This window comes from Staurois parvus, unplaced genomic scaffold (genome assembly GCF_062004578.1).
Source record: "Staurois parvus isolate SC_StPar_1 unplaced genomic scaffold, SC_StPar_1.0 ptg000550l, whole genome shotgun sequence".
NCBI lineage: Eukaryota > Metazoa > Chordata > Amphibia > Anura > Ranidae > Staurois > Staurois parvus.
The window spans coordinates 300,965-324,584 of record NW_028318346.1 but is presented as its reverse complement, the minus strand read 5'-3'; the positions used below and the strand labels follow the sequence as shown (position 1 = coordinate 324,584).

The 23,620-nt window shown below is 42.7% G+C and overlaps 1 protein-coding gene across 1 annotated transcript in view; it reads right to left on the bottom strand.

Annotated features, from left to right (window-relative positions):
• Positions 1-23,620, bottom strand: part of ATM (ATM serine/threonine kinase) — a 194,638-nt gene that overhangs the window by 121,730 nt on the left and 49,288 nt on the right. The window contains exons 10-16 of the mRNA XM_089691116.1: positions 22,841-23,044; positions 17,890-17,985; positions 13,517-13,739; positions 11,203-11,328; positions 6,556-6,681; positions 5,446-5,529; positions 1,612-1,780 (exon numbers count right to left, since the gene is read on the bottom strand). Coding sequence (XP_089547242.1) covers positions 1,612-1,780; positions 5,446-5,529; positions 6,556-6,681; positions 11,203-11,328; positions 13,517-13,739; positions 17,890-17,985; positions 22,841-23,044 — 1,028 coding nt within the window. The remainder of the gene's footprint in view (positions 1-1,611; positions 1,781-5,445; positions 5,530-6,555; positions 6,682-11,202; positions 11,329-13,516; positions 13,740-17,889; positions 17,986-22,840; positions 23,045-23,620) is intronic.

The window sequence follows — 23,620 nt, the reverse complement described above, 5'->3', positions numbered from 1 at the left end:
ACGTTGTTTGTTGTTCATGAGCGGCTTGACCAGAGGAATACGACATTTGAAGCCCATGTCCAGGATCCGTCTGTGTGTGGTGGCTCTTGATGCACTGACTCCAGCCTCAGTCCACTCCTTGTGAAAGTCCCCAACACTTTTGAATGGCCTTTTCCTGACAATCCTCTCCAGGCTGCGGTCATCCCTGCTGCTTGTGCACCTTTTTCTTCCACATAACTTTCTATTAATGTGCTTTGATAGAGCACTTTGGGAACATCCAACTTCCTTTGCAATTACCTTTTGAGGCTTTCCCTCCTTATGGAGGGTGTCAATGATGGTTTTCTGTACAACTGTCAGGTCAGCAGTCTTTCCCATGATTGTGATTCCTACTGAACCAGACTGAGAGACCATTTAAAGGCTCAGGAACCCTTTGCAGGTGTTATGGTTTAATTAGCTGATTAGAGTGGGACACTTTGAGCCTAGAATATTGCACCTTTTCACAATATTCTAATTTTCTGAGATTGTGAATTTGGGGTTTTCACGAGCTGTAAGCCATAATCATCACAGTTATGACAAATCACAGCTTGAACTATCTTGCTTTGCATGTAATGAGTCTATCTCATATTAGTTTCACCTTTTAAGTTGCATTACTGAAATAAATGAACTTTTGCACGATATGTGTGTGTCTCGCTACAGGGACACACTACTAACAACATAAATCTTGTCTAAAGATTTATACAGTTTTGAATGAGACTAGCAGTACTGAGCTGGAAACCTCGAACATTTCTTACACATAATATTATTATTATACAGGATTTATATAGCGCCAACAGTTTGCTCAGCGCTTTACAATATAAGGGGAAACAATACAGTAACAATACAGTTCAATACAAGAGGGATAGGAGGGCCCTGCTCCTTGGAGCTTACAATCTAGGATTCTGTGTTAAGACATTTTTGGGTAAGGATGTGATTGACATGACATGTCATTTACTTTACTAAAGTATAGGATGTTTATTTGCAAGTGAATGTTTTCTAAGCTTATTAAACATGGCAACACTATGTTCACTTTATTCAGCTAACCAAAAAAAATATTTTTTTCCCTCCATCTAACTTACATACGATTGGGTATTCTAAAACTGGCAATAGACAAATTGTTTCCTGCTGCACCGGCCGAATTTCGACATATCTATGGCAAGCCTGGTTGTACTGCAGTCGATACATCGTCAAGGTCAGGTTTTTCTTTCACCCGATCATTCTATTCTACTGGTGGGCAAGGCTCCCTGTGCTCCCTTCCGGCAGAATACAAAAACACTGCTGGAGGGATTCCCTCATCAACACTGAATTTTCTTTCGTGTTGCTGAACAGACTATTACTTTAGTAAATCAACCCCATGTGTTAATAAACAGTATATTTACCATTATATTTGTTGATCCTTTTTAATTTTTTTGTTTTTATGAAAACTACTTTAAGTATTTCAGCACAAAAAGGAGGATAAATGTAAATATAAAGTTGATTTCTTACCTAGATCTTCCTATGTGAAGAAAAGTATCTAAAGCCTCGGTGTTCAAGGTCCACCCCACCAGACTCCAAACCTTGCCATACAATTAACCTGGATCTGGTTAATGTACTTACCAGTGACATTTTGCAACTCTCCATAGTCTGCGCTTTCTGTAGCTTCAGGAGAAGAATGATCATCAATAAGATCTACAGCACCTTGGTTTTCTGCATCCATCTTAGCTTCTATGTCACCATCCATAAAATCAACCTCCATTGCTTCCACTGTAGTGCCGCTGCTCGTTATCTGAAATTGCACAGCCACACTGAAGCATTAACAGATTGCAATATCATTAAGCCCATATATGAAAATTGTAAACATTGTTAGCGAATTTTGAACATGGATTCAGTCAGGCTACAGAGCTGGTGGTTATGGTCTTGCTCCCCTCAGCTAACCTAAACTTGTAAAGAGCTAATAAACAAGAATGTGTGGATGTGTGGAAACTATAGATTATGCAGGAACAAGTAACAGACTATGGGACATTCTTGGGTACCTTGATCTAAGTAAGCTTGTCATCTCCAAGCAATGAGACTGTCTTCTGGAAATTCACTAGATTGTTGATGTCTACAGGGAATACACAACTCTGACGGCCGTTATGGGGGTATGTCAAGTGATAATCTGTTTCTTTGCATAAATAGTCAAAATGGTATAAATATATCCTAGAAATGTAAACAACCAAGCACTTTTCTTTTGACATGTATTTATGTTTAAAGGCAGCGCACCTTTTTTCTTTCCCGCAAACACGGGTTTGATTCCCCCATCAACACAGTCAATGCTGATGGGGGAATCCCTCCAGCGGAGCTTTTATGGGGGAGGGAGGAGCCATCCCTGCTGGGAGAACACAATAAAATGGTTGTAAACCCCATGTGCCAAAAGTATTAAAGACCAACATCTGTTTACAGTTTGCACAATAAACTTGAAAATCACGATGTATACCTGTTACATCCTGCTGAATATCTCCTGATCTGTGGGCATTTCCTTGTCCCGTAACTCAGGGGGCAGGAATCGTGATTTCACCAGACTCCCCTCCCAGCTGTACAAGCTTCCTAAAATATCATAAGTGCTGCTTAGCAGCATGTATGGGTGGATTTGTGGGAGACACGTTCCCTTCACTCATGCCAGCTAAAGCCTCTGGCAATAATCGCATGAAAAATCTGACATTCTGGTTGTACCAAAGTCATACAACAATCGAATTGGGTACAATCAGCATGCCCAAAGATGGTTCAAATCTCAGCCGGTCCATGCTGAACTATCTATGGCAGGCTTTACAACTCTCATGTGCTATGAAAAATGTGTCTGTCTGTCTCTAATGCTGTGTCTGTGAATGGATGCACCCTTTTGTCTGCATGTGTGTGAATACAGGACACAGCTGAAGTAGTATAAATGAATGTGGGATGATTCTGTAACCATACCAATTTCTCCTTCATTCACTTGCACTAGCTCTATTTAACAGCTATTTAGCGCACATGGATTGGGGATTACTTATTGTCAGAGCACTTAAACACCTTGCCATAGGGAGATGTTAAAATAGACTGGGAGAGCAGTTTTTGGAGATTTAAGCCAATGCTAGCAATCGAAGCATTCATAAAAATAAGTCACACACATGTGCAGGTAAACATCAATGCTTCTGTAACACAAACATCGGGGTGTACACTAATTAATTTCTATGGAGTGCTGTACGCCTTCCCTGAGGCTCCACGGGCACAGAAAAACACCGTGTTTTTTGTGCTATGCATATATTATATCCTGCAAGCATCCAAGTGCATGAGGCCTTAAAGCAAATGTAAACCCAATGTTTCACATTCCTGATATGTACCTGCTGTACCACGTATGAAAACAAATCCAGGTTCTATTTGTATTGCTTCCTTTGTGTGAAATATCTGATATTCCTGCCAGTCCCTCTGCTGGCACAAAACTTTTAAAAACTGACCACACCAGGCAGGAGAACACAATTTGGTCAGTGTTCTGGTTGTGCTGGAACTCTGCCTGCTCTTCTCCCTGCCCCCTGTGGCCGCACAGCCACTAGGAAGACCAGTGCAGTGCTGCTTCTCAACCCCCCCTTGTGCATCTGAGAGCAGAGTGTGTGTGATCACTAAGGGGAAAAAAAGATATTAATGTTTTTATATGTTTACACAAATGTAAACAATTGAGTCTTTCATTTCTATTTTAAAATGAATAAGTTGTTTTACAAAGGTAAGGGTTTAGATATAATTTACATTAGTTCCTTTTTACTGTGGCAAGGGTCTTAAGAACTGCATGCTATATGTGTTTTGGTTTGAGTAACTGGAGTCTGGTTATTAGTATTGAAGTAGGCAAAATTCTGCTGAGTTGAGTGTGAAGTTTGTGATGTGTCTCACTAAGCTGACAGCCCACTTCCCCCCCCCCCCACCTTTGATTATTGAGTACACACTGTTTACTACATACACTGCTGGCTGGGTTTTCAAGAGTTACTGTAACCTTCCTCATGACAGCAAAAATTGTAAAGATGTGTTGGGTTTATTAATGTGATGAAAACTGATGTGGTTTAATAATGTGGAGTGTTTTATTTGAATTGCTCTATTTAAAATTAATCATTTTTACGGAAGAGAAACAGTATACCATGTGAAATTAAAAGGGGAAAAATCCATGTGGAACTAAATTTATATGAACTTATTAAACATCTTTTCGTATTAGGAAAAAATGCACTTGATCCTTCTACTTCAACCAGCATATGTATATTTGGTGGCAGTGGAGGTTTTACACATTTATTGCTACAGCAGCCGGGAGTGTGTATATATATGACAAGCTGACTGTTGGCTCTTGGGCTAAAGAGATCAAAGGCTATACACATAATAGGTGTCAGGGAAGGAGGAGGAGGAAAGCAGAGAACACTGGTTTTACTGATCTCCACTAACTTGTAGTAACCTGCATGCGACAAGCAATTTCCCTGGCTGCTGTGGTTGGGGAAGAAGCTAATTGAGCATGATCTGGATTCCTTTAGTTTCAGAGGGGTGCAGGGGAGAAACATTAAAGAGAAACCGTCACAGTAAAAATGCTATCACATAGGGAGCTACTGGTGTTATGTGATAGCAATAAAGTTAACCGAAAAAAAAAAAGAATGAAAGGTACACTCATCCACTTAAACCCTTCCCCCAAACAATTTTGAGTCCACCCTGCCCTGCCTCCACATGTGTTGGGGGTGCCTACATAAGAAAACATTGATTGCATTACGCAATACGCATTGCCATGCACGAGTGAGAGCAATAATGCTACAGCCATTATTCACAGTTAACTCTAAACTAATGACATATAAGGGTGTTTAAAGCATAATCTATGGAATATTTTGGGTACCGAAGTTTGTCATTGATTCACAGGTGCACACAATTTCAAAGACTAAGTTTACCTTTAAGGGGAAAATAATAAATGCACATTTTGCAGGAAAAAAGTGTGCACTTATTTTTCCCAACAGGAGTTTGCAAAGCACTGCACCCAATATCAGTGGATTGTAGGTGCAATGTCAGGCTCCTGCACACACTTCCCTAGCTTTCTCTCTGTACAGTCTTTCATTTAGAAAGTTGGAGGACATGCGAATGGACTAAGAGCACACTGATTGGCATGCTAGTGGTACATTGAGAACTGCAAGCAATCCGCCACGGTGGAAGAAAGGACTTGTAGTTCTTTCATTCACAGATATTAACAAATTAACAGAAAGGTAAGCCCAACACTGTAGTAACAAAGTTAAAAATAACCATAAAGTACAAAAAAGTATACAATGTAAAGGATTTTTTTTAATCACAGAGAACATCAAACAAGACTTTTCCCATTCAAAAGTAATGTGAATTAGCATATGCAATTCATCATTCTCACAGGTTAAGAGATAATGCTTGTATCGGATACACAGTACAACAACACTGAATACAAAGTCAACTTACCAAATTTCTAGAAATGTCACACAAATCATTTAACATCCTCGATGTAAAAAGACGAAAAAATAGATCTGTAAAAGCTGGACGAGACTGCAAAGAAATAAAAAAAACAAATCAAAGAATCAAATTAAAAACCTCATTGTTTTTCAAAACACTGTCAAATATGTATCATTTATTTGCTGCAAAAGGAATTTATTTTGACTAAAAATGCACACAACTACTGCATTCTACAATTCGCACAGCTGCAATCATTTTTTCATTATCACAATGTACAGAGATGTACAAGTATGTGAGGACATGTGACATCTAATGAGAGAGTTTGAAGGAGGTTATATAATTCAGGGATCAAATGAGCCAATATACGTCTTAACTTCGTATTGATATTGTCTCAGCACACTTCAGAATCTGCTTCTAGTCAGACAGGTGAACTGCACAACCAGAATCACTCATCACTTTTCACAGACAATTGCTTCAGACTACGCATCTTTATAATCGTCTTATTTTCAAGTTAAAATGATTGCAAAGGTTCACATTTTATTTAAATGAACAAACATGTTATACGTATCTTCTCTGTCTCTATGAGAAGGGAGAGAGCTGCTGCTCACATGCACAGTGCTTGATTGGGATGGGGCCCAGGTAAGTATAAGATAAGGGCTGTGGGGGAGCAGCACTCAAGTTTTTTTTACCTTAGTGAGGAGAAAATACCTACCAGATCTTGTCCGAAATCCTTCCTGAGCACTGAATAGATATCTCAAATATGGTTATGAGTCTTCCAAGTTCGTATCTTTCTGTAAACTATAAAACATCCTCCCCGTTTTGGAAAAAAGGAGGAGCTCTGTAGTTCTGTCCGTGGGGGCAGAACTGTTACTCAAAAGATACAGCACAGTGAGTGATGGTTGAAAGTCTAGTACAAGAAGTGACCACCAGGACCACCAGGTAAAAATAAAAAACATAAAAAAAAAAAAAGACTAAAGCAGTCACCACATCTAAGGTCTAGTAAGATGCTATTTTTTTGTTCTTGGATTTAGATGCACTTAACCCATTTTATAACACTCTTTAATACTATTTTAAGCAATATTAGCAGGGAAACTGGTTATATAGTCATGAAACAATTACCTTTGCACAATTACACACACAGCTTACACAATGGGACATTATCATTCCTAAAGAAATAATTTTGGCTTCCTCATGTAGCTTTCCCTTTAATAATGCTGTCGTCTCACCAACACATTGTATCAACATCTACAAAAAAAACACATAAGACATAAGCTATAAACAAATGCAATGCAATTTTTTTTTAACATACCATGTTTTTTATGCATCAAGGTATTCAATATAGATAAAGGAATTTTACATCATAATCTCAAGGTGCAGCAGAATAGTATAATGTATTAATTCAAACCTGGTTTAGTGGCACTCGTAGGTCTTGCAGAGGAGACCTTGAATGCCTCTAAACCAGTTTTGGATTTATATGGATTTTGTTGTGGGTGAGCACCTGGGCATTTACTTCAGAGTGCCTTGGCTACCCTTGTATTATCCATGAAAGAATGAAAATACAGTTTAAATGTAAATGAGTTACTTGTAGTTATTTTTAAAGCATAACTTTGATTTACGGAATCTTTTTTGTATCATACGTGCGAGTAGTGAAAATACATAGCATGTAGTTGGGAATGCTAATGATTATCTATCCTAAAAATCTGAATGTCTAAATAGTTTGTTTGCTATTAGAATGGGGGTAGAAGCTTAAAACTGTTTAGTGCACATGCCGAATCCTCTCAAATTTTTGAGAACTACCTCTATGGGCAGACAACCAATGTTGCGCATAAGTGTTTCTGGTCATGAATAATGTTCTGGTTACTTATATACTGGGGTCAGATGGCAGGTCCATATCTCCATCCATCGAAAGTTTTTCTGGTCATGAATAACGTTCTGGTTACTTATATACCGGGGTCAGGTGGCAGGTCCAAATCTCCATCTGTGGCTCAAGAGGACAATTAGGTTGAAATGTGAGGTTATTAATGTTAAAAATCCCAGACCAGTACTGGACCATTTTTGTACAGCTCCAAAACATATGGATGAGATCCCCTTGTCAAGGTACATCTAGAGTATAGCAGGGAGTCTCTCTAGGAAAAACAGTACATTCTCAGGGGGTCCAATATACTCTATGCAAGATAAACAATTTTGTACTTCTGGGATATTCTTTGCAGATATTTAAAGTGTTACCAAACCCATGACCCTGCATTCACTATATCTGGTCTCCCACAGTACGCAGAACATGGAAATGCAATTATTTTAGTAAATATAAACTGCTAAATACCTTTTCTCATCAGCAGTTAGAGCAGTCTTGTGACTTTAGCAGAGCACTGGTTAAAGCTTGAAGGAGTTTTCTTTCTGCTCTAAGAGGACGCAAAACCCCTGCCCCTCTGTCTGGACAGTGCTGATTGGCCTTGTGCTGATCACATGCACTCTCCCAAGAAAAAAAAAACCTCTGTAGCAATACACACTAAATTGAGCATGTGCAGAAGGGCTACAGGTTCAGTCTGTCTTATCAGGTGGACATCTGAACAAGAGGGGCAGAGAAGACAGGATCAAATGGCCTTTTTACACAATGCAAAGGATTAACCCCTTAGGTTCCACAGTGAGTATGACAAGCATGCTTTACTGCATATACAGACTGATTTTACTGTTGTGGGTTTAGTAACACTTTAGGCCATCGTCTGTCAGACATTGGACCAACATTCTAATCTAATTATCTTTGCCCGCTAGTGACTGTGAGTTGTAGGGCCTAGTAAGCAGGGTGTAATATTTAGATACAAGACCTCATGTGAGCAATAAGAGAAACTGGCTTCATTTTGTATAGTGTGAGATCTCAAATCCATGTTTTACTCTATAGGTTGGAGCCCAAGCTTCCACATTGAGAAAGTCAGTATATACATACACTATATGGCTACCAGTGCGTGAACACCTGACCAATATGAATTTATTGGATATCCCATTCCAAACCATGGGTATTAACCTCTTCACGCCAGCCGCATACAAATGTGCGGCCTCCCGGCGTCTGGGCCTATGTGCTGAGAGTGTGCACCCTGCGCGTTCCCAGCACACGTCCTGTACTCACGGAAAGGTCCTGGTCTGCTCTTTTGATCGGGACCTTTCCCGATCATGTGACCGCCGTGACGACGCGTCACGACGGTCACATGATCCCCAAACCCCGCCCCGCCTCCTGTCTCCGGAAACTTTAAAGGGCCGGGAGGCGCTGGCGGAAAGGGGTTAATAAAAAGTTTGCTCCCAGCCATCGAACACCACCTGACATGTTATAGTACATATAATATACAAGTAAAGGAATTTTTGTGTATGGCAATTGAATTTTTGCTTAAACAATTTCTTTATGTTTGATTTGAAATATTACATTCAATGTCAAGGGGCATCGATGGGAGCGAAGTTTTCCCCCTCATTAGCTAATCTATATATGGGATGGTGGGAGGATACCTTTTTATTTTATCACATTCTCACATTCCTCCTATTACGTTTTATTGACGATCTGATTCTGGTCTGGACTGGCACAGTTTCTGAGTTGAAACATTTTGTTGCATATTTCAATAATAATAGTTCAAATTGGAACTTACATATAACTGCCATCCCATCACTATTGATTATCTGGATTTGACCTTAACAGGACATGTGGATAGTGCAAAGTCACTACTAAAACTTATAGAAAACAGTCTATGGGTAATTCCTTATTACTCGCCTCTAGTTGTCATCCGACACATACTATTAAAGCATTACCCATTGGTGAGTTTGTGAGAGCGAAAAGAATTGTTCCATTCAAAGTGATTTTTAAGGGAATGTGATATAGTCTCAGGTAGACTTAGAGAGCGGGGATAAAGCCAGTATCTGGTAGATTGAGATATGATTGCAGCCCAAGAAAAACATTGGGTTAATATAATTATAGAGCCTTTGAAGAAAGATAGATTCCGCAAACGAACATCATGCAACAAAGTTCATTTTGTTACTACATATTCTATGCAGTACAATCAAATTGTCGCCATAGTTAAAAAATGTATGCCAATTCTTTGAGCTGACAAGGTGTATGATATTTTAAAAAACGGATGCAATTTTTCTGAAGAGCTCCTACATCAGGCACATTATCACCCAGTTTGTTTTGTTCAAAAACTAATGGTCAAAGTAGTGAATGGTTGAGAACGAAGTGTTCTTATCCATGTGGTACAAACACATGTAGACAATACAAAAGGCATAAAAAAAGTACTACATTTACTTTGTTTTCTACCGAGAAAGTATACGCTTTAAAATGTTACATCAATTGCAATTGATGGATGGTAGTTTATACTATAAAATGCAGTGCTTGCCATCTCCAACATGTGGGATGTACTATTCGTTCATTACGCGTTAGAATATCTGAACACTATAATGACACTAAAAATCCACATGCTAAAAACATTTCTAATGTCTCTAAACATTTCAGAGAGAAGCATGGTGGGAACCTTGACTCTTTTTCTTTCCTTGGTTTGAAATATGTAAGAAAACCTTTTAAGAAAAGACGTAACGCGCGAAGAGCGGTGGAATTATACGTTCAATACTAGGGTCCCTTTTGGTTTAAATAATAGAATGGATGTTAATCTTTTTTTTGTATTGAAATATGACTCTTATTATTCTCACATTCAATTTGCAGGCATCCATGTTGAGGGCAGTTTTATTTTATTGTGCTGCTCTTGTATTAGGATGCTTGCAGTTATATGCATTAGATGAAGTTTCCTCTTTTTCTTCCTTTTCTCTGAAATTCTATTGCTTCACTTTCACCTGCAATCATTTAGACTGAACAATGATTTTAATTATGTATGTACCTCCCCTAATTTTGTAGGCTGTTATGTTATAGAAGTCTGAATTTTAGTTCTTTTTGATGTAAGCTTTGATAAAGGCTGTGACCGAAACGCATCAGCTTTTATGGATTCCATGTCCTCTACTGTGTGCCAATAAAGCATATATGATAAGGATATGATTTGCCAGCTATTCTGTCTTGTATCTTGGATCTAAAAACCAGCCTGAGCACCACTCAATTTCTTTGATGAGCAGTAGAGTTTGGGTGAGTTGTTGACTAAAGTTTGCTCCCTACTCTGTAGTTTCAGCAGCGCCCAATCTTTTGGAAAGGCTTTCCACAAGATTTGGTTCTTTAGGGTTTCAAGTTATGCTATGGAAATGTGAGCCAATAACATAAGTAGTACTTCCTGGCACCATATGACATCTGCTCTTCTGCATAAATGTTAGTTTTAAAAATGTTTTTTCAATAAAGGTTTGCTAAATGGACATGATGCATAGATAGGGCCACCCACATCCATTGTTATTTACTTTCCCTATGTTCCAACGCCACTCACAGGTATGGGGGTGCATGCGGTTTCCTTACTTTCCTGCCACTCAAGCTGCCACGCCAAAACACTGTCACATGAGGAAACCAAGAAGATAATTCAAACTGAGTAAACTCTGACACAGAGCTGATACAAGGATTAGAATCAGTGCTCCCAAGGATGAATATCAGTGAGTGGGGGAGGGTGTCCTACCAAGAGAATCTGTCCTGAAGCTGACAGATTCTCTTTCTACAAATAATCTATCCCACTTTTCTTTTCCCTTCCCACTTATGAGTAGGATTATAAAGGGGAGACACCCGGGGGGGGGGGATACTCAGCCTGTATCCTGTACTGTATGATTAAAATCAGCATCTTTATTTATATACATAGCTGAACCAGTTACCTTGGCTTTCTGAAACAGCCTAGATTTGCAGGCTTGCTCTTCATTGATGACCTCAGTGTGACAATAACACGACAATACACCAATCAGAAGGCCGGCACACTGGACTAGACTATCTGGAGGAGTAGTCTAATGAAAAGAAAACAGATGACATAACATGGTTACTTGGATTACCTATTTTGACCTTGATATACAATAAATCACAAATATTGCTCCCTGTCTGTATTACTCCAAAGCCCTCCATAAACTACTGTGCAATTATGTCATAGCAAATGGACTACGTATCATATTGGTTACTGCAGAAGACAGACAGTGGTGAATATATCAAATGATCTTCTATTCTATTTGTATGTATTAGTCCCCATGTACAAGGGACACTTCTGTACGATGGAAACGGATTGCTGGAAAACGTAGGTTAAAAAAAGTCTGTTCAGACGCGTTTGCATAATGTGTTTATGCGCGTTTGCATTTAGAAGCGTTTTTTAAAGATAAGCACAGGAGAACCTCCCAAATGCCCAGAATGCACTGAAAAGTGGTAAATTATTAACTGTTTCAGAGAGTAGAAGCAGAGGCAGCAGTATGTGTTGAGATAATTAGGTGTGAGTTGCTCATTACCATTTCTTTTGTTTCCAAGAGTGGGAAAGGTGTCTGGTGGAGTGAGTCACCTGGCAGGGGGTCTACACGAGGAATTTGAGGTGTGAATGGTCATTAATATATCTTTTGTTTCCATGGGTGGGAGAGGTCTGAGGTGTGAATTGGTCAATACAATGTGACGAGCTTGGTAGGAACATCCTGTGTTCAGTGTTTTGTCCATCTGAGTACCTTGAAAACGCCTTGCGTGCATTTTTCATGATGAAAAAAGGCTCTGGACAGCATTGGGAACTGGAAGAGTTAAAAAAAAAAAATTTTCAAACACAAATGCTTATAAATGTGATTTGCTGCGTTTACAAGCGTTTTGCATTTAAAATGCTGATAAAATCATCTGCTGAACGCAAGTTTTCTGAGTTCAAAAAAACTCAAATGCCTATAAATGAAGATGTGTACATGGACACACAGGAAAACATTAGGATGAGTTCAGGGGCTGCTGAAAAAAACGCTGAACAGCTCCTAAACGTGAGTTTTTCAGCTGCAGTGTACACGAGCCCTTATATGTACTTGTTGTGTCAAACTCCTTTTGAAAAAAAGCAGTGCACTTACTGTGCTTTAAGCCTTATAGTTGTATATCTGCAGACTAAGATCATCTAAGGCAGGGGTCTCCAAACTTTATAAATGAAAGGGCCAGTTTACTGTCCTTCAGACTTTAGGGGGGCCGGACTGTGGCCAGTGAGAGAAGAAAATGTCCTGGCATCAGTGGGAGTAAACAATACCTCATCATTGGTATGAACGGGAGATATAGTGCTGCATCACTTATATCAATGGGATGAATAGTTTTCCATTGTTGTTGTCAGTGGGAGGAACAGTGTCCCTTCATTGGTGTCAGTAGAAGGAATAGTGCCCTATCATTGGTTTCAGTGGGAGAAATAATACCCCATTATTGGTGTAAGTGGGACGAATATTGCCCCATCATTGGTGTCAGTGGGAAAAATAGTTCCCTATCATTAGTGTCAGAAGGAGGCATAGTGCCCCATCATTGGTGTCAAGTGGGAGGAATAATGCTCCATTATTGTTGTCAGTGGAAGGAATAATGCCCCAATATTGTTATCAGTGGAAGAAATAGTGCCTCATCATCGGTGTCAGTGGGAGGAATAATGCCCCATTTATTGGTATTAGTGGAAGGAATAGTGCCCCATTGTTGGTGTCAGTGGTGAAAACTATGCCCCACTGTTGGCGGGGGGGGATAATGCCCTAAGGGCCAGATAAAAGCAAGCAAAGTCCCCCTGGGCTGCACTTTGGAGACCACTGATCTAAGGCACTGTGCCTCTGACTGCTAGTCTCATGAATGCTGGAGTAAAATATGGTGATGTTACTACTGTGCTGCTCATGGTAGATAGAGAGAAATCTGTACCTGAGAACCTGCAATGCAAGGATCTTCTTGCGTCTGATTCATCAGTTCTGTGGATCTGTGCTTACTACAGCTGTCATTGTGCTGCATGATTATTCTCAAATCAGTCATCAGGGGAGCAGCCCTGATTTGAAGGACAAGCATTGGTGACATCCCTGTTGTCCTACTATGTAGATTGCACAGGACAGTTTATACATGGATTATGGAGTACAGATGGTTAACTTGTTATCAGAGTACAGAGGCAAAGTACAGAATGGTAAAATTAATGTATTGCAGAATACACCAATGTAGCAGACACTTGAGGGTGCTGAGTACCTCTGCGGAGTAACTATTGAGTAGCTGGTCAGATAAAGAGAGCAGGTCGCATTCCAATTTCTCTTTAAGACAATGATGCACAGTCAGACAGGAGGAGCTGGACTGTCCACTGGTCTCCACAGCAGCAGCATTTGAAGTTGTAACCATTTCGTTAAATGAGGATAGAAGGTAAAGCTCTTCGGTTTCTGAGAATCTGCTTCCTTTTCCTCTTTTATGATGCAAGCTGGAAACAGAAAAAATATATCTAGAATATAGAAAAAAAAGTGTGCCTATACATTGGTAAAAAAATTCTCTCCCTTTTATAGCTGGTAAAGAAATGTTGATACCAGAAAACATTAACCAATATGATTTCCAAAATAAAAAAGAAATTAAAATCTTGAAAATCGCAGGTTCAAGAAGCATTGATTCGAGCTGCAGCTGTCCCCCACCAGCTCTACACCAAGAACTGATCGCTCAGTTCTCAGGTTGACTCTGAGCATAGAGCAGTGATTATCAGTCACAGCTCAGGACTCTGCTCCTCCAGTGGTCACTGGAGCACTGGGCTGTGGAGAGGGCAGGAATGGCTGACTCAGGCTCTCAGCAGAGCGCTGAGAAGCTGAGCCAGCTGCCTGTCAGGCATCTGGGTGGATCCCGTCATTATTGTCGGGTTCCCTGCAGAGCCTGGATCAGCTCTGTGTTGTCCTGTGACCCACAAGAGAAGTATGAGGGCTTTGGCCATATTTCCCCTTTTAATCTAGTTTAGCTGATTTTGAGATTAGCCCCAACCTAAAAACTCTCATTTTTAGACGAAGCTTGATTTGTTAGTCACCACTGACAGCATCCTGAGATTTTCTATATCAAATGAACAAAAAGGCAACAAATGGGTTTCCTTCTCCCTCTTCAAAATTCTATTGGAACGTATAATAATCTCAGGTACACCCCAAAAGGCTGTATTCATGGTTAGTGTCCAAGATTCTTGTCATGTAAACTAGCCGGAAAGTAGCAACTAAAATTTACAAGGACTGGACCAGTGAAATGGCTGTACTGAGCAAAAGTAACGTCCGGTTATATTTGAGCAGCCCATCCATTCTGTGATCAAAGAGTGACTCACCGGTTGCTCAAATGCAAACTGTTCTTAAATTTTAAGAGGAAACCTTGTCCTTCGCAGTGATTATTTTTACAGCAACCTTACTTGAGCTAAGAGCTGCTAAAGGGGTTGCAGCTCAGTCGGGCTATGTAGCCTCCCTAGCGGTCTCATTATGTCCATATTTCTGTGCTCAAAGCAGTACATTTTTTTGCATGGAAATGTGTATTATTTTTTTTATTGTAGGCCTGTAATTTTTAGGAATAACTCAATGAAATCTGTTCAAACAAGAGTCTAGTAAACATCCTGGGTATGTTAAAATTTTAAACACGAAATCATAAATTATAATTTAATAAATAATCATAAAAAATATAATAATAATAAATTTAATTAAATAATATAATCAAACCAAAAACACTGAAATTTGAAATATAGCGCCAAGTTCGCACATCACTGAGCAAAGTCGCAAAATCGTTTCAGTGTCTGATGACGAATTTCCCCACGAATCATTATCACTCAATTCTGCGATTCTAATTTACCATCGCTGTTCTCTAGCTGGTCTAAAACCTCTTTTGACCTAAAGGGACACTTTTTGGACGCCATGGACATTTCTCAGTTTCCAGGCAGAAAGAACAGTAAAAATGCAGGCAGGGCACAGGACAGAGCACTAGGGAGAAAATGTATGTGAAATGGTTTGATACAGTAATGTATTACTATGTGATTTTAGTGAATATACTGAAAGTCACTTTTACAACTTTCAAATTTCCCGCCAGTTCCGTCCCCCGTACGTCCCGACATCACAGGGAAAGGAACCCAGAAGACAGAAGCCAGCATCCGCCGGAGGACATTACAGGGAACACTCCAGGAGGGACATTGTGGGATTGCAGGACAAGGTAAGTGAAGAAGAGATCCCGAAGCAGCGCTGCAAGGTATTCCTGAGTGTAGCTTGGGGTTACCGCTTGTGGTACTGAAACTTTACCCCGAGCTACACTCGGGAATACCGCCAGGGAGGTTAAAGTCCTATTGAAGCCTCAGTTAAAAAATACCCTGTGCTAGTAACCACACCTCACCAGTCCGACTGTACCCTGCACAGTGCTTCAGTAGTGCTGCTCTTGGAGCATGAGCACTGTACAATGAATAAGAAATGACCGCCTAACGCCAGGCAAGAACAGGAAGGACCCGTAACGATACAAGACTGCCCATGTTAAGCTGGCATAAAAAATGGATGTCTGCTTGAGGGTTCTTTGAATAGACAATATGGAGAGGCAGGGGAGTGATATCACAATCTCTACCTCATCCAATTAGAGAGTGCTTTGCATTCATTGAGAAGATGCAGTGTTCTCTGAATGGTGCCTGTGCTGACTATATGACCCTATGCTAACAAAGCAGCAGAGCAGCTGCTCGGCATGGGACCTGGAAGCTAGCAACGATCACTGTAGTAGTGATGCATACTACACTGATTTCCAGCTTCCACAAAAATTGGCCAGCTATGACCCACAACTTACATTGGTCCAAACTGGAAAAAGAGCCATACCTAAACTTCAGCTTCAAAGGATATTGTCACGGAGTGCCTGTGCCTTCCCCACCCCCCTTTGCCTGCTCTTCCTCGGCCATATCCCTCCACCCTTACACATTCCTCTGTCCTTGTAGCTTCCATGAATGGTGCTGGGCCAGCCATTGCCGAGGCAACCCAACAGCGTCCCGCACGGCTTTTAAAAAGACTGGCACAGGAGGAGCTTTTTTTCTTTGTTCCTGTGCACGCTGCTGGAATCATCTACCTCCCTGGAAGCTGCTGGGAGGCTTGGGTGGGTGGACCGAGCCTCCGCAGCCATCCCCGCTGCGCACTCTGCAGACACCCAAAAGGTCAGGACTGTAGCCCTCTGCAATACCCCAGGGTTGAGAGTACCTGCTGCCCTCCGCTGAATGTCCCAGGGTGAGAGTCTCCGCAGCCATCCCCGCTTACCGCTCTGCAGACCCCCAAAAGGTCAGGACTGTAGCCCTCTGCAATACCCCAGGGTTGAGAGTACCCGCTGCCCTCCGCTGAATGCCCCAGGGTGGGAGTCTCCACAGCCATCCCCGCTGAGCGCTCTGCATGAGCCCCCTCTTCAAAGGTCAGACCCCACAGCTGAGACCCTGCAAGCCTGTCTACTGAGCACCGCTGCACCCTGTCCGCTGCTGAGTGCCCTGAGAGCTGCTGCTGAGGGACCCCGCACGTTGTCCGTGGCTGCGTGTCCCTGGAAGCTGTCTGCTGCTGAGTGCCCTGGGAGCTGCTGCTGAGGGACCCTGCACACTGTCCGTGGCTGCGTGTTCCTGGAAGCTGTCTGCTGCTGAGTGCCCTGGGAGCTGCTGCTGAGGGACCCTGCACACTGTCCGTGGCTGCATGTCCCTGGAAGCTGTCTGCTGCTGAGTGCCCTGGGAGCTGCTGCTGAGGGAGCCCACACACTGTCCGTGGCTGCGTGTCCCTGAAAGCCGTCCGCTGCTGAGTGCCCAGGGAGCTGCTGCTGTCTGCTGATCGCTGGTTGTCCCTGGAACGCTGACTGCTGGTCGTCCCTGTCTGGAGCTGCCTGCTGCTGAGGGTCTGAAAGCCGCTTACCGTGAGGGTCCTGAACTGTCCCTGTTGTGCACACCGACCACCCGTGTCCTGAACTGCCCCTCTTGTGCGCACCGACCGTGTCCTGAACTGTCCGTGTTGTGCGCACCGATCACCTGTGTCCTGAACTGTCCCTGTCGTGTGCACCAACCACCCATGTCCTGAACTGTCCCTGGTGTGCGCACCAACCACCCGTGTCCTGAACTGTCCCTGTTGTGCGCACCGACCACCCATGTCCTGGACTGTCCCTGTCGTGCGCACCGACCACCCGGGTCCTGAAGTGTCCCTATTGTGCTAGGCCAGACTCCATAGCTGGAGTCCCGTTGAGTCCCCATGAACCCGATGTCCCTAGAAATCTGGGCGGGAGTTGTGCTAGGCCAGACTCCACAGCTAGAGTCCCGTTGAGTTCCCGTGAACCCGATGTCCCTAGAAAGCTGGGTGGGAGCTGCGCTGAGGCCAGACTCCACAGCAAAAGTCCCGTTGGGTCCCCGTGAGCCTGCTTACCGTGGGTGTCCCTACAAGCCGCATGTCGCGGAGTGCCATGAACTGTCCGGATTGAGTGTCTTTCAGTGTTCAATAAGGTTTTTGTGTGTTCCCCATTTTCTTTACGTGTTCTGTCCTCTGCCTACGCTTCCGTCACAGATATGTTCACCATTTGGGAAAAAATAATAAAAGCACGCATTTTTGCAGAGAAAAATGAGCATTCCAGATTCAACTTACCATTCTAGTGGATTCCCAAAATATAACATAGCAGCATTGGAATCCTTCATTGTAAGGCTTACAAGAACTCTGTGGAAGGCACGGTGGTGGAAGTACCTGAAAGCGTGGACATTAACAAACATTCAGTGAGGTATTATATTTTACCATGCATACACAGCGTATATTATTAACTCACTTCCTGAACTGAAACCATGTGGACTTTTAATTCACTGACAAGTTATAGTTTTGGTCATCAGTTTGGTGATAGGAGATGTGTCTGACCTTACTGGAATTACTGCAATGTCATTACCCTGTTGCTGTTTACTCAGATTAAGACAAAACATATGCATGATATACAAGGCTCCTTCTTTGAGAAGGGACCATTGAGAACAACCTGTAATTTTTCTGATTCCAACATAATGGACTGATGACAATCTAAAACTGTGGATCTCCCATTGTTTTCTGTCTCAGTGATAATACACACCAGGACAAATTGAGTAGTGGGTCTACATAATAGACACAGATGAAGCAGCAAAAACTAATACTATCCTACTCTATTCAAAACTGAAAAAAAGTGAAAGGTTTGAGCTACGCATACAAACAAAAGCTTGACTATAGCCAAAGTTTTTATTTTTCTTTAGTTTTTTTTTTTTATAGATTAAGTAAGGAAAGAAACATGAATAAGGGATGTTTGAGATTTCTTCAGACTTTCCAGCAAGATAGGAAGTGATGTGGAATCGTTTTACTATGGACAAGGAATGCAACAACTTTTTAGCAAAATGGGGAAGGTTTAGAATCTCTGTCAGGTGTCTTCCAATCACAGTGACAAAGGCTGCCATCATTTCTTGCCCTGCTGTCAGGTATGGAAAGTGAAATCTCCCTAATGTCATGAACAGTAATAAAAGCATCACCAAAAGGGTCATTGGGGGTTACGAGCAGGACTTGTGTGACCCCAAGAAAGAATTAGCGGATGTGCTGCTCCGACTTGAGGATTTCGAGAACCGTTCCCATCGCGGCAATTTGCGGTTAAGGGGTATACCTGAAACGGTCACAGATCTCACCTCCACCTCTACTGCTCTGTTTCAGGAGCTGATGCCCACAATTCCCATCGACCGGCTTGAATTTGACCGCATTCATTGTGCATTGGGCCCCAGACGACTGGCTGGGCCCGAGGGACATCATCATTAAGTTCACTTTCTACCGCACTAAGGAAACCATCCTCTTGGCGGCCAGAAACAAACCAGACCTCAGATTCCAGGGACATTGCTACCAGCTCTTCGCGGACCTCTCCCAGACCACTCTGCAGAAACTACGTCAGTTGAAGCCCTTCACTTCGGTCCTGGTGAACCACAGAATTAAATAAGCCTGGGGCCTTCCGTTCCGCCTCACCTTCAACTACCAGGGCCGCAGTCACTCGGTTGTTACGCCGGAGGAGGCCCATTCTCTCCTGGAAACTTCACCCAACTGAGCGCGACTTAACATTCTACTCCAACCCCCATGACAGTTTTTGTAGAATTGATCATATATTCATTTATGTTCAGCAGCTTCCTTTGGTCAGGCGGATAACTATTCCCTTCTCGCCCTGGTCGGACCATGATCCTCTGGTACTCCTTCTGGACCTTTCTGGGTCGGTACGGCGTCCCTCTCACGGGCGCATTAATGATTCCTTATTGACCACTCAGGTCACTTGCCAACAAATAGAATCTTTCGTACGCACACACTCGGAAAACTCGGGATCTGTTTCTTCGGCAGTTCTCCTGTGGGAGGCGCATAAAGCCACGGTGCGGGGTCAGGTTATACAGCTGGTGGCGGTTCAGAAGCGGGAACGGGGGTGCCGACTTTTGGAGCTTCATTCTCTGTTGGCCTCTGTGGATTCTCGTTGGAAGTCATTCCCATCCATGGCCCATAAACGCGCTCGGGACACCCTGGCGGCAGAGTTGGATCTACTCGCCTCTTCAGAGGCGGAACGGGCCCTGCGTTGGACCAAACACAAATTTTATTCCTGTGCGAATAAACCTGGTCCGATGCTGGCCAGGAAACTCAATTCTCTGGGGAAACCCCACAAACCGATCCGATTGCCATTTCCCGTGGGTGGCTGTACTTCTAATTCCCAGCAGATTGTTTCCCGTTTTGTGGACTTTCTTTCGCGCCTTTACGCTAAACCAGATCCCTTCCCTGTGGCTCAGGCAGAGGCATTTTTTCAAGAGCTCCAACTTCCTGGACTGAGGCAGCGCAGAAGGCTCTCAATGCCGGTGTCACCATACCGGAAGGGCTACAAGCTATTAAATCTCTACGGTCCACCGCGGCCCCAGGTCCAGATGGCTTTTCCGGCCTCTATTATAAGAAATTTGCAACCCTGTTAGCACCCTTCTTGGCTGATTATTTTAATGAGTTACGACAGGGCTCCTTGCCATCTCCAGAAGCGCTTAGAGCGCATATCTCTTTGATTCCTAAGACGATCGATCATGTGCAGGAACCGCAAGCCTTTTGGCCCATTTCTCTTCTTAATGAAGACCTGAAGATATTAGGCAAGATTCTCAGCGGTTGTATCAATAAATATTTGCGTAGCCTGATTCACAGGGACCAAGTGGGTTTCGTCCCTGGGAGACAGGCGGGTGATAACGTTCGTAAGGTGATCCATCTTATACATTTTCTACAACAGCGGAAAATACCGGGATTCTTACTGTCCTTAGACATATATAAAGCCTTTGATTCTCTATCCTGGGACTATCTGCGGTTTGTGCTGTCTCGCTGGGGTTTTGGGGACTCTATTCTTTCTTGGATTCAAGCCTTGTATTCTTCCCCTTCGGCTTCCGTTAAATATGCTGGGTATTTCTCAGATTCCTTTATTATTTGGTGAGGTACGAGACAGGGATGCCCCCTGTCCCCAGCACTCTTTGTCCTGGCGCTTGAGCCGTTGGGTATGGCGCTCCGGACTGATTGTAATGTATCGGGGGTTCCATACACGGGACAGGAGTTCAAGTTGTACCTTTTTGCGGACGATGCCCTCTTGACTCTCACTAATCCCCTGACGACACTTTCAAATTTTCAACAGGTTCTTGAGCGCTTCTTCTTGATTTCGGGTCTCTGTATCAATTTGGATAAGACTGTCGCGCTTAATATTACTTTGGCCTCAGATTTGGTTTCGCGCCTACAGTCCCACTTCCCTTATAAATGGGCTTCTTCTCTTGAATACCTAGGCATTCGCTTGACCCCCACCTATGACTCACTGCTGCAAATTACTATCCATTGCTTCGCTCTCTTATGCATTCTTGGCAGTTTCCGCACCTGTCATGGATAGGACGGATTAATTCAGTGAAAATGACCATCTTGCCGAAATTGTTATACTATTTTCGCACCCTCCCAGTACGGGTTCCTCCTCATTTCCTTCGGTTGCTTCACGTAAAGATTATGCGTTTTATCTGAGCCGATAAACGCCCCAGAGTTTCCAGAACTACGCTTTTTGTCCATAGACTCCAGGGTGGTCTTGGGGTTCCAAATGTTACTAAATATTATCAGGCGAGTCAGATTGCCCCGCTATCTATGTTGCATGCTTCCTCAGACATACCTCTCTGGGTCCTCCTGGAATTACCTAATTGTGCCCCTATTGCGATATCGACACTCCTTTGGCTTCTTCCTGCCCTGCGCCCCACGACACTGAGTCCAATTTTGCTCCATGGCTTACAAGTGTGGGACTCGGTACGTTACTCCAGTGGCCTAATGTCACCTTTTTTGCCTTTGCTCCCAATCACTAACAACCCCCTCTTCCCACCGGGTTTAGATCAACCAAGGGCGTTTTCTTGGTGGGTGACCAATGGTTTTTCACAGGTACGACACTTTTTGACCTCTCCGTCCTTCCCTACCTGGAATTCTCTTCAGGAGTCACAGGATGTCCCCCCGGTGGAATCTTTTCGTTACCTTCAACTGCGGCATTGGCTGCTCTCATTGTGGGGCACTTCTGTCTTCCCGTACCCGAAATCTGCCTTTGAACTGCTTTGTCAACAACGGCCGGGCGCCCCAGGCCTTATTTCCCTTCTTTATTTCCCTTCTTTATGCAGCTTTGAATAGACGCTTGTCGCATACTTCTCTTTCATATGTTGTTCAGTGCGACCTGGGAGTGGTTGTGGATCCGGAGGACTGGAATAGGGCCTGGTCGCTTGTAGCTACATGCTCTTTTAATACGACGGGATGCTCGGTATGCTTTGCTTCATTGTCCCATACCGGGCCTCTTGGCTCATCAGCAAAAGTTGGCTTCCTATTTGTTTTTGTCGCCCTCTAGAACAATTGCTCAGGCCTGGAGGAGTCCGTTTGTCCCTCTTCAGGGAGTGCGGGACCGTATGACCACTATGATGCTCAATGAACAAATGTCGAGTATCTGCAACGACTCCCAATGTAAATTCTTGAAAATATGGGAGCTGTGGTTGCAATATACCTTTCCCACGCTCCCCCTGGCTAGTCTGGGGATGTGATGTTGTTCAGCTTTGGCGTTCTTGGATCCCTGCTCTTGGTTTGATTATCTTTTCTCTTTTGTACTTCTCTATCCTTCCCCCCCCCCCCCCCTTTTTTTTTTTCTCTGTTTTTGGTGTGGCAGTGGATAGCTGCCTTTAGTCTGAGTTATTCTCAGTGTTATATTTATATTTTGTTATTTAAGTGCCGTTGATAGCCCCTGCGTGGGTGATCTTTTGCCCTGTTGGTGTTAGAGCACCGATTTCTTTAATTTTCTACTTCTTCTATTTGCAATTGATAGCCCCTGCGTGGGCGTGATTTGTTCCTGTGTTGTTATTAATTAATAAAAACCATTGAAATACAAACGTATTGGATTCAAAAGGTGATGGACTACCTGGTGTCCCTCAATGGAGGAGAAAAAAAACATACTTTTCAAGTAAAATTAAGAAATAATTTACTCACATGTACTTACTGGAAAATGTATTTATCATTCAACAACTTTTCTGTACCAGGTATGTATACTCACTTATTAATACACAGGGCATGTTCACTCACATCATCCATTTCATCATCCTGGCTGCCAAAGAGTAACCATGTAATGATCTCTTCTTTCAGCTGTCTTTTAACCCCACTGAGCTCATGCACATGTTGCTCCAGGCCTGAGGCCAGGTGATCTGGGACAGGACAGGAAGTCAGAGCCAGGGCCACACCTAAGCAGTGCACTGCAGAGCTAAAAGTAACCAGCCATTAGTCATGGTACTATTTCTTGGGTTCACATTTCTTATTAATCTATTTGATAAAAAATTTAATTTGAGAAAACAATGCATATGAAGAATACATATTTACAAATTCCAAGCAGAAGTTTCACGTCTACCCTCCTCCCTCTCTCTTTTTTAATTTACAGAGAGAGAGTGTAAAGGTAAACAGTTTTAGCTGTATTCTCTCTCCTATAAAACCCATAATGGTTTTTTTTCGTTCTTTATTTTTTTTCCATAATGTTCTGTAGTAGGCTTACAGCATATTTTATGTTTACTATATATATTAAAAAATATTCAGCATTTGAAATATAAAACTGGGGATGCACCAATACCGGTATCAGTGCAGATATCGAGTATTTTCACGAGTACCTGAAACTACAGGACTGGTCGGGAAACCGCATGCAATTTGGACAGGAATTGCACCGCATGCTATTCTTTGCAGTGCGATTTGTATGAACAAAAAATGCACCGCAAAGTATCGGTACTTGGTAACAGTGAGTAATTGACTTAAAGTATCGGTACTTGTACTCTCCAATAAAAAAGGGTAT